The following is a 12,177-nucleotide window of genomic DNA, read 5'->3' as shown; positions in this document are numbered from 1 at the left end:
ATTCATTCCTTTACACTTGTGTGTATAAGCTAGTTGTTGTGAAATTGTTAGGTTAGATTACTTGTTAGATATTACTGCATGGTCGGAACTAGAAGCACAAGCATTTCACTACACTCGCATTAACATCTGCTAACCATGTATATGTGACCAATAAAATTGGATTTGAGAGCATGAACAACATTCCTACCAATTAGCATCAGTTTGCAAAACAGTCATATTCCGCTGATATATGTGTGCTTTTAGCTTATTTTATACTGACCCTGTCACAATGTGTGTGTTGTTACTGTATGACGAGAAGCTTGCTGCTGCTACAAACATACATTCTGTGATGGTTAATTACATTGCACTGCCGTGTTCAGGTGTGGGTTACTGTAGCTATTCTGTGATGAGCTGCAGTGCTCAGGGCTATGTAAGTAGCTGAACACAGTGCACTGCAGTATTCAGGCGTGTGTGTGTGTGTGTGTGTGTGTGTGTGTGTGGAGACACGCTCTGGCTCTCTTTCTCTCTGGTGTGAGCTGAATAGATAATGGCTGTGGAGAAGTTTGTTGCTGCTACCAACATACGTTCTGAGATTAAGTACATTGCATTACTGTACATACACACAAACACACATCCACCCTACAACCCCTCTCACTCCCCAAACCACACACACACACACACACACACACACACACACACACACACACACACACACACACACACACACACACACACACACACACACACACACACACATACATACATACTGGCCAACTGGCCAAATATATCCAGAGCAGTGTAGATGTGATCCCATTCTGATAGTAGTCTACAGTGTGTGATTTCTGAGCAGTGCTCCGAGGGCCTCGGGGCTCTGGGTATTAGGAACTATTTTTCAGGAGGGAAGAAGATTAGCCGAACGCAGGGAAAGGGTGCGCTGAGCCAGATTTTATGTCAACAGCCCAGTTATCCTTCAATCCCTCTCTATGAGGAGCTCCACCACTGAGCTCTGCCCTAGGCTTTGAGAGAGAGACCGAGATATAGAGAGAGGATATAGTGATTGGGAGGGAAGGACAGCAAGTGAAGAAGGAAAAGAGAGTGCTGGAGAGGGACGGCTTAGGAGTTTACAGAATGATTACCTTTATTAGCTAACCATAATTATACAACACCTCACGGCAGTACAAACTAAGCAGCAGGGAAACAAAGCCCAGATCCATCTCAATTACCACACACGTACATGGATTGAGGAGCCAAAAGGATAAGAGACAAAAGGAAAGAGGATATATAGATGGATTAAAAACACCCATTCACTGATTCTCTTTGTGTGTGTGTGTGCCCACCACCCAGGGTGTGGAGCGTTCGCTACAACCACTCTCATGATCAGCTGGTGCTGACCGGCAGCAGTGACAGCAGGGTGATTCTGTCCAACATGGTGTCCATCTCCTCCGAGCCCTTCGGTCACCTGGTGGACGACGATGACCTCAGCGACGGAGAGGACAACAACCAGTACGACAAGTATGGACACTAAGTCAAAACCTCTATGACATATCTGTCCACTTAGTCATGACTGTCAACACGGTCCACTTTCGGACATATTTGTCCAGACCTGTCCCCCCTTATAGCCATACTGGATCAATCTCAACCATAACTGTCCACTGTCATAATCTTTCATCGGATTTTCAATGCAACAGTTACTAATCATTATGATTATTTTATCAATTCAATCTAGAGTTTGTGCTCTGATTCTAGTTCTCTGGTCTTGAACTTCACCAACTCTTTGCCATGCCCTATTTTGTGATGGTTCAATTTCTGTGCCAAATAACTGTCACTACACATTGTGAATAGCATGCGTTCTCTCAGGAAAAAAGTAACCAAATTGTACTTAAAGGGGTACAAACGCTTGTCACTGTAGTAGTTACGTCCATTGTACCATTAGTTAGAAGTGCATCATTGTCCTCTTGCAGTTTGTACCTTAAAAGAGCCAAACGTGTTTACCTTTTTAGGGTACCACCGTTTGTTCCTTTTAAGTGGCAAAATGTTTTCCTTTTCTCTATATAAAGTCCCTCACTTGTACACACCTCTTCGCCATCTCACTTCTGACACCAGTGTAGCAATTTCAGTAGCCCCGACCGGGACTGGAACCAGGGTCCAGCGACAGTCAAACACCTTAACCATTACGCCAGCCTCTTGACTAGGTCCCCCAGTGTTGCATTAAGCTCACTGCAATATTAATTACAGCTCTTTATTGTCATATACTCTTATGCAAGCCTTTATAAAGACTCCAGAACTGGCAGCGGACATGCTCAAACTTGAATTAACACTGCCATAGACCACTTAAATTGGTCCAACACTTCCCCTCCCAGGTGGCCAAAAATAACTAACTGAAAGCCACACCCCCACTAAGCCACACCTCCAATGATTGTACCTTCATATATGAAATATTGAGTACAAAAATAATTTGTACCATTATACTATTCACACATGTACCCTGAAACGTACCGAACAGTATCATGTGAGATCCTTATGTCCACCTATGAAGGTACATTGTGTATTTAGATATTTTTCTACCCGAGGGAACAATACTGTAGCCAAACCCTTTTTTTCGGAGAGTGCAATAAATAGCCTATTGTATGTAAAGGAAGCCAGGGTAGAGGAGTACTGTACCTGGTGTTATCACAACCAGGCCAGAGACTATGAGTGGAGGTTATGAGTAATGTAACCTTTTGTGTGTGTGTGTTTGTCTGTAGCCTTGTCCAAATAAAAATCCAAATTGGATGGTGTCCAGAGATAGAAGGGAGGGGTTTAGTGTAGGGTGGACTAAAAACAACAAGATAACTAATGTCAAATATAGTTAGCCCGTAAAATGTGTGTACAACAGTTGAAGTCAGACATTTTCATACACTTAGGTTGGAGTCATTAAAACACGTTTTTCAACCACTCCACAAATTTCACAGATTATTTCATTTATAATTCACTGTATCATAATTCCAGTGGTTCAGAAGTTTACATACACTAAGTTGACTGTGCCTTTAAACAGCTTAGAAAATTCCAGAAAATGATGTCATGGCTTTAGAAGCTTCTGATAGGCTAATTGACATAATTTTAGTCAGTTGGATGTGTACCTGTGAATGTATTTCAAGGCCTACCTTCAAACTCAGTGTCTCTTCGCTTGACATCATGGGAAAATCAAATCAAATGAAATCAGCCAAGACCTCAGGAATACAATTGTAGACCTCCACAAGTTTGGTTCATCCTTGGGAGCAATTTCCAAAACGCCTGAAAGTAACACGTTCATCTGCACAAACAATAGTACGCAAGTATAAACACCATGGGACCACGCAGCCGTCACACCGCTAAGGAAGGAGATGTGTTCTGTCTCCTAGAGATTAATGTACTTTGGTGAGAAAAGTGCAAATCAATCCCAGAACAACAGCAAAGGACCTTGTGAAGATTCTGGAGGAAACAGGCACAAAAGTATCTATATCCACAGTAAAACGAGTCCTATATAGACATAACCTGAAAGGCCGCTCAGCAAGGAAGAAGCCACTACTCCAAAACTGCCATACAAAAAGCCAGACTACAGTTTGCAACTGCACATGGGGACAAAGATCATACTTTTTGGAGAAATGTCCACTAGTCTGATGAAACAAAAATAGAACTGTTTGGCCATAATGACCATCGTTATGTTTGGAGGAAAAAGGGGGAGGCTTGCAAGCAGCGTCATGTTTTGGGGGGTGCTTTGCTGCATGAGGGACTGGTGAACTTCACAAAATAGATGGCATCATGAGGTAGGAAAATTATGTGGATATATTGAAGCAACATCTCAAGGCATCAGTCAGGAAGTTAAGGCTTGGTTGCAAATGCGCCTTCCAAATGGACAAGGACCCCAAGCATACTTCCAAAGTTGTGGCAAAATGGCTTATGGACAACAAAGTCAAGGTATTGCTTGTGGAGGCTACTTGAAACGTTTGACCCAAGTTAAACAATTTAAAGGCAATGCTACCAAATACTAATTGAGTGTATGTAAACTTCTGACCCACTGGGAATGTGATGAAATAAATAAAAGCTGAAATAAATAATTATTTTAAATATAATGGTGATCCTAACGGACCGAAGACAGAGAATTTTTACTAGGATTCAATGTCAGGAATTGTGAAAAACTGAGTTTAAATGTATTTGGCTAAGGTGTATGTAAACTTCTGACTTCAGCTGTGTGTATACGCTGGATGTAGAAGCCTACGTGCTGTTGTACATTAGTTTTCTCCAATTAGGGGAGGGGTGGTACGGTTAGGGGAAAATAATAAAAGAAAATGTATAAAAATACACTACCGTTCAAAAGTTTGGGGTCACTTAGAAATGTCCTTGTTTTTGAAAGAATAGCACATTTTTTGTCCATTAAAATAACATCAAATTGATCAGAAATACATTGTAGACATTGTTAATGTTGTAAATGACTATTGTAGCTGGAAACGGCTGACTTTTAATGGAATCAGCAACCATCACTCCTGTGTTCCAACGGCACGTTGTGTTGGCTAATCCAAGTTTGTCATTTTAAAAGGCTAATTGATCATTTGAAAACCCTTTTGCAATTATGTTAGCGTAGCTGAAAACTGTTGTTCTGTTTAAAGAAGCAATACAATTGGCCTTCTTTAGACTAGTTGAGTATCTGGAGCGTCAGCATTTGTGGTTTCGATTACAGGCTCAAAATGTCCCGAAACAAAGACCTTTCTACTGAAACTCATCAGTCTATTCTTGTTCTGAGAAATTAAGGCTGTTCCCTGCGAGGAATTGAGTATGACACTACAAGCTTGGCATACCTGTATTTGGGGAGTTTCTGCTCTGGCTGAGCCGCTCAAGGACATTCAGAGACTTGTCCCGAAGCCACTCCTGCATTGTCTTTTCCATGTGGTTAGGGTCCTTGCCCTGTTGGAAGGTGAAACTTCACCCGATCTAAGGTCCTGAGCACTCTGCAGCAGGTTTTCATCAAGGATTTCTCTGTACTTTGCTCCATTCATCTTTCCCGCGATCCTGACTAGTATCCCTGTCCCTGCTGCTGAAAAACATCCCCACAGCATGATGCTGCCACCACCATGCTTTACCGTAGGGATGGTGCCAGGTTTCCTCCAGACGTGACGCTTGGCATTCAGGCTTAAGAGTTAATTCTTGGTTTCATCAGACCAGAGAATCTTGTTTCTCATGGTCTGTGAGTCCTTTAGGTGCCTTTTGGCAAACGCCAAGCTGGCTGACGTGTGCCTTTTACTGAGTAGTGGCTTCTATCTGGCCACTCTACCATAAATGCCTGATTGGTGGAGTGCTGCAGAGATGGTTGTCATTTTGGAAGTTTCTCCCATCTCCACAGAGGAACTCTGGAGCTCTGTCAAAGTGGCCATTGGGTTCTTTGTCACCTCCCCGATCAAGGTCCTTACCCCCGATTGCTCAGTATGGCTGGGCAGCCAGCTCTAGGAAGAGTCTTGTTGGTTCCAAACTTCTTCCATTTAAGAATGATGGAGGCCACTGTGTTTTTGGGGACCTTACATGCTGCAGACATTTTTTGCTACCCTTCCCCAGATCGGTGCCTCGACACAATCCTGTGTTTGGTTTCTGCTCTGACCTGCACTGTCAACTGTAACCTTATACAGGTGTGTTCCTTTCCAAATCATGTTCAATCAATTGAATTTACCACAGGTGGACTCGAGATGTTTCCACAACTTGATTGAAGGATGATCAATGGAAACAGGATGCACCTGAGCTCAATTAGCAAAAAATACAACAACAAAAAAGTTTTCGCTTTGTCATTATGGGGTATTGTGTGTGGGATGATGAAAACAAATTATATTTAATCTATTTTGAATAAGGCTGTAATTTAACAAAATTTGTCAAAAGTGAATGGGTCTGAAAACTTTCCGAATGCACTGTATATGGGGGATTGGAAATGATGCAGACAATTACGTTGATGGAAGTGACAATCTGTCTGCAGTATTAAAGCTGATCTACCGTCTCAAAAATAGAAACTCTCCATATTCAACTGCCTTTTCACACTGTGTGTGCGTTCGCACGCGTGTGCATGAATTTGTGAGTGTGAATCAGTGTGTGTTTGTGTACATGTGTGTGTTCTAGGAGCAAGGAGCCCCTGCAGGACAGTATCATCTCTACCTATGAGGAGCATGAGGACAGTGTGTACGCAGTAGAGTGGTCCTCAGCAGACCCATGGCTCTTTGCCTCTCTCAGCTATGATGGCAGACTGGTCATCAACAGGGTCCCCCGTGCACTCAAATACCATATCCTGCTCTAGACAGACTACACACTGGGCCGACGACTGGACTCATCATAGAGTGACGGAGAAGAGGGCGAGGAAGGAGGAGCGATGAGGAGGGGAGCCGACCGTGTCCGACACCCGTCAGGGGAGCCACACTCGGCAGACCCTGCACACAAACTCTCTCTTTCTCCCTGTCTCTCTCTCTCTCTCATTTTCTTTTTCTCTCCCTCACCCTTTCTACAAAATAACTGATTACGTTACACATTCCCCTTAATGATGCATCTGACTCTATGTTTGATAGGACAGAGAAAATACAGAACTGCTGTATATCTATTCTGTATATTGTCAATTAAATGCTATTTATGTCAACTGGATTTCGTTTATTCTTTTTGGTGAGCAGTTACTTTACTGAGCTTTTGGGCATCTTCTGAAGGCTTTTATCTTGACTGGGAGCCCAAAGGTAGTCTAGTCAGAGACGGGGAGCCCATTGGTAGTCTAGTCAGAGACTGGGAGCCCATTGGTAGTCTAGTCAGAGACTGGGAGCCCATAGGTAGTCTAGTCAGAGACTGGGAGCCCATAGGTAGTCTAGTCAGAGACTGAGGGTTCCTTGCATGCCTCAATGGCAGCGTCACCCTGGGGAATGACAGGAGGTGTATCCAGGGCACTATGGTTCCTAGATGACAAGTTGAAGCCAAGTGGTAGCTCGGAAAATCACCCCCCCCCCCCCCCCCCCCCCCCAAACCCTCTCCTGATCTTTTCTTCTCTTCCCACACCTCCCTCCTCACTAATACCCTTTTTCCTCTTCCTCATATATCATCCCCTCTGTTCTCCTCCTCCCATACCCTCCGTCTCCTCCGTCCCTGTCTTCCTGTACAGTGTGTGTTGACGTTGGTCTGTAGTGACAGTGGTAGCCTTCTTTAGATCCACTGACAGCCTTTTTAATTGCAGCTTGACTCTTCTCAGGGCTCCTTCTCCAGGCAGAGCTCCATGGTGCCAGGAGAACCCTGAGAGGCTGTGGGTCTTCATTAACCATGCCCAGGTTGGCGCCCAGGGCTTGAGTGCAGACTAGCACCCTTCCCCTCCTCTGGAAGGCAGCTCACATCCACAACCCTCATTATAGCTCAGTGAATTATTGAAAAGGGGATTGGGGCGTGGGTCTAATGTGGTTTAGAAGCTGAAAACATAATCTTCCCCAAACCTGTCCCTCTATCCTGTCTTTAATTTGAGATTGTGATGCTTGTCAGTTGTCACCCAATTAGAAACGCACACACGCCATGTCCCAGAGACACACACCACATCCCTCTGTTCCCTCTTTTGACTAAGATGCTGGTGGTGTGACAAGCTTGCAGCCATGTGGCATGTTGCATGTTTGTTGTATTCCTTTAGGACTCACTACGCGCGCGTGGGTGGGCGGGCGGGCGTGCGTGCGTGCGCACGGTCTCTGTGTATGCTGTTGACTGAGTGGAAGGCTGCATGCTAGGGACAGAAAGACACAAATATAGATGGGTAAAACGTGGATGGCCAGATGGTTGGATCGGCATTGATAGTTGGATGAGATCAATATTAGAATAATTCAACTATCTCCATCACAACTGCAGATGTGTTAGTCCTGATTGACGCCTTCGCCTGCTCAGTTGCCTTCCTATGAATACATTCACAGTAATGCTCCTCGCTGTTTATTATCTATAGTCACTTTACCCCTACCTATATGTAATGTTACCTCAATTACCTCGACAACTAACCTGTGCCTCAGCACATTGACTCGTACCGGTGCCCCCTGCATATACCCTCGTTGTTTTATTTTATTGTTACTCTTTTCTTTGTCTACTTCAGCTTATTTAGTCAATCTTTTCTTAACTCTTATTTTTCTTAAAACTGCACAGTTGGTTAAAAGCTTGTAAGGAAGCATTTCACTGTAAGGTCTACAACGGTTGTATTCGGCGCATGTGACAAATACGATTTGATCTGATTTGAATATTAGCGGATTAAACTAAGCATGATGCATTGATATTCCGTGTACAATGTTCACCTCTGGAGACGGAAGAGGACTGCTGACAATGCAGATGACTGAAATACTCTGCTGCTGTGCTCTGTACCACTGTTTTGATATCCACAGGCTACACCACATTACCTTCCAGCCCTGGCCCCAGCTCTGCTCTACTGTAAAAACAACATGTGATTCCAGTGTGAATCAGGAGCGGTGGGGTTGTTTTTTTGGGCTGTTGACTGTGCTTTAAATATCTGGGGAAACAGCCGAGGGAAAGGTCTTGTTCTCACGTCGAGCTCCCAGAGTTCAACTGTTTTGCCCGGCACGACTGACAACTATCGTCTGTGTCACACAGTCACATGACCCCTAGTGCAGTGTACCTGTCAGCGGTGGTGACGAGCATCTTCATGTCAAGAACCCCGATCTCCAATCCAAGATGGCGTCATGGTTGATATCACAGGTGACTGGCAGATACTGTATCCAATGGATGGGCAAGGCTGAGATTTACAAACGGTTTTAAAAGGAGTTGTCTTTAGTGTTTTATTGAGAACAGCAAATAGTCAATTACACACTTTACATGTGAACTCTAGATGCGTTATGTTACTGTACTTACCCCTGAGGTTTGTTGTTGGTTAAAAGGGTGAAGTATCTCTTGAAAATAACCTGGATGAATCAAGATACATTTCTTACGGTGTCCCCAGTTTACATGTAATTGAGATGTCAGTCTACACTGTATATTTGAAAGTTGGTTCAAGTTCAAATATGTACTGAACTGAAATCCTAGCAAGAGACATGCAGAGTAGAGGAAGAACACTTCAAGTAAAGCCTGAGCCTTTATTGTGTTTCCTATGCAATCTAAATATTATGCAGAATGGCAGCTGCTTGTCTAAACCCCCCCATGGAGTCATGCCTCACTATGTTTCCTGCTTTCATCTCCATTGCCTCGATTTCTCCTTTGTTATCTTGGCATGAATTCAAAATACCCTACATTGCTTCACATGTGCAGGTAGCCTAGTGGTTAGAGCGTTGGACTAGTAACCAAAGGTTGCAAGATTGAATCCCCGAGCTGACAAGGTAAAAATCTGTCGTTCTACCCACTGAACAAGGCAGTTAACCCACTGTTCCTAGGCCGTCGATGAAAGTAAGAATTTGTTCTTTAACGGACTTGCCAAGTTAAATAAAGGTAAAATAAATATTCATTTCTGTGTGATGTTTTAAATAGTCCTAAAAAACCTGAGGGTCATACGGATGCCCTCTGAGGACGCAGGCGGAATTGGATTCAGCTGCTCTGTAAATGAAGTAAATTAAATTAGATTTCATTTAATGACTTATTCATGTGTTCGGAGCAAGAGAGCAACCCAGGTGATTATTACCTTCAAGAGGCCCTTTCATTTGCATTCAGAAAATGATCACAATCCCTTGAAAAACAAACAATGCGCAAACACCAGGCAGGCGATCCAAGAAGGGTGGAGAGAAAACGGACACTTTGGGAAAAACATCAGAGAGACATTGGAAGGACCCGTGGTAGGTTGTCTGAGCATTTGGAAAAGGTTGGGAATGTTGCGGAAGGAGTGAACAACTGGCAAAGACTAAGACCATTGTGGCACCTGCGAGAGGTTGTCCTGAGGGTTGGGAGGTGGTTGGATATGTGTTGGGAATGTTGTGGAGGAAATTATGCCTGACATTAATGGGGAAACCCCAGGGATGGTCTATCCTCAGGAAGCTCTTGCTGAATGCCGGAGCCTGGCTTGCCTGCAGGCAGCATCACATCAAACGTTCACGTGTTTATATGCGTGTTCTTGTAAAGTCTCTGATCCAGCAATCATGCAGGAAAAATACAGGACAAACCGTATTCATACATGCATACATCTATGCTGTCTCTGTGTCCCGGCATTGCGTACACTAAAGGAATTTCCTAGGCTTTTTAGCTAGATGGTGGTGGAAGTGGTGTTGCCACATTGAAATGTGGTCCGAGCTCTTTGATGCTTAACTCGCATAACTACTTACGCTGACAAACACCCCATAGACCGGGGAAGCTAGCTAGCGCTTGTGTCATAAGCTGCTTATTTAGCATCCTTCTCAGCAGATCAAGTGCTTTAGCTGGGGCGAACGAGACTATCAAGCCCTCACTGAAATCACAGGCACAGTCTATATTTAGGAAATTATTATTTATCCCTTTGTCTTCTTGTACCATTTCTGAATCTCTGATTTAAATGTGCCCCCCACCCCTCACCGGTCTCTCATGGATATAGGGACTCCACACAGTCAAGCACTAGTGCTGGCAGATTTACATTTATACGATTTTCTGTATGTCTTACAAAAACCAGACAAAAGGCCCAACATGCTCTTCTTAGCAGACTTGTTTAATTTTTTTTTATATCTCCATGCTTCCGTATTGTAGCTCAGTGTCAAATCCATAGAAATAGTCCTCCTGTTTGATATCATTAAGCCTTTGTCAAACAGATTGACCCTCTTTCTTATGGAACAACAGAGCACAGTGGCCCTGGACATCACAGAAGGCCACGTGGGAGCGTGCAACCTTCCACACAGTCAACAGCTTTTCTCAGCCATATTATTCCTCTGTCACAGAACAAGCACCAGTGGATGTGCTGTTATTTATGGGGCTTTGCCACAACATGGCAATATATATAATTGCTTCTCAAAAGCTGTAATTGCGTTCGTCTCTCATGTCCAGTGCCAAATTTCCGCATACATGCCCTCTGTGTCTCCATGGAGATGGAGTGGCCATGCTTGATGAGGGACGTTGAAGTCATGAGGTTGCCCACACTGGAGAGGAGTGTGGGAATGTTGTGGTTGCTTTGTGTGTGTGTAGAAACGGTACAATACTATTTGACATTTGCAATGTTGGTTGTACAGTGCTGATTTTAAGGTACATGAATACATATTATTTGTGACTCATTCCTATTCTGAATAAAGCCTACAGTGGCAAGTTTTATTTGTGCTGATAACATAAATGAAACAGTCTGTCAAACAATAGCTTCTATTGAATGGGTATAGGTCCTATGAGGGTGGAATTTCATAGAGAGCTGATTGATATGATTAGAGTTTATGCTGAGTTCGTCGCTAGTCTTATGGCAATGTGATGTGGCAGCTTGAGTATGTTCGATCAATGGAGCACAGTTTAAGAACATGACAGAGGCAGAGGTTACAGCCACTCACAACTTGTGTGTCAATCACACAGTCACACAGTCTGGCTAGAAACTGTCACACCATGAAATCCATTAAAACCAATTTAGTTCTTCCCCAAACGCCTCCCAGATATTTGAGCATTTCAATCAATAAGTATTGAATTAGTAAATAGATTTTCAAAACTTTGGTCATCAAAGTTATTTCTAAACTGTTGTTTTCAACTCTGGTTGCCATTTGTCATTGTGTAAGAAATACAATATTTGATTGTAATTACAGTGTATTATACTGTGTCCATTACTGTAGGGGGAGAAATTAAAGGATGGATTTGAGTCATCACAGCAAATGTTATCAAATACAGTGCATGACTTTTTCCACATTTTGTTATGTTACAGCCTTATTCTAAAATTGATTAAATGTTTTTTTCCCCTTATTCAATCTACACACAGTACTACACACAGTACTCCACAAGGACACAGCGAAAACTGTTCTTTATACATTTTTGCAACCAGCAAAAAAATATGGCGCATAGGGTTTGGTAATGTTTTCTTGTTGCGCTGTGATTGTCTCAGTGTTCTGTCACTCATGGGGACACTACGTCACCGTAAAACCTACGGGTAGAGCTCGAATATTCAAATCCCTTGGGTACTGCCATAGAGTTACATTAGAAGTGACCATCCAAGAAGGCTCAAGATCATTGGCCACAGATAAAATGACGTCAAATGCTATATCTATATGCTATCTCAAACGTAGCTTTGATTGGACTGATCATGTCAACATCATACAACATCAGCTAGCAAGCTAGACAAGC

The 12,177-nt window shown here is 43.2% G+C and overlaps 1 protein-coding gene across 4 annotated transcripts in view; it reads left to right on the top strand.

Annotated features, from left to right (window-relative positions):
- eipr1 (EARP complex and GARP complex interacting protein 1) overlaps window positions 1–6,601 on the top strand; it is an 82,853-nt gene extending 76,252 nt beyond the window's left edge. For 3 of the 4 annotated variants that reach the window (XM_036962853.1, XM_036962854.1, XM_036962855.1), the window contains 2 exons: window positions 1,324–1,491; window positions 6,094–6,601. In XM_036962853.1, the coding sequence (XP_036818748.1) occupies window positions 1,324–1,491; window positions 6,094–6,268 (343 nt within the window). In that variant the 3' untranslated portion in view covers window positions 6,269–6,601. The remainder of the gene's footprint in view (window positions 1–1,323; window positions 1,492–6,093) is intronic. The other variant, XM_036962856.1, reaches the window with a different exon arrangement.
- Window positions 6,602–12,177: the final 5,576 nt, after the last annotated feature.

The sequence above is a fragment of the Oncorhynchus mykiss genome, chromosome 25 (assembly GCF_013265735.2).
Source record: "Oncorhynchus mykiss isolate Arlee chromosome 25, USDA_OmykA_1.1, whole genome shotgun sequence".
Lineage (NCBI taxonomy): Eukaryota > Metazoa > Chordata > Actinopteri > Salmoniformes > Salmonidae > Oncorhynchus > Oncorhynchus mykiss.
Note: the sequence above shows the minus strand (reverse complement) of the source record. Positions and strands in the feature narration are given on the sequence as shown.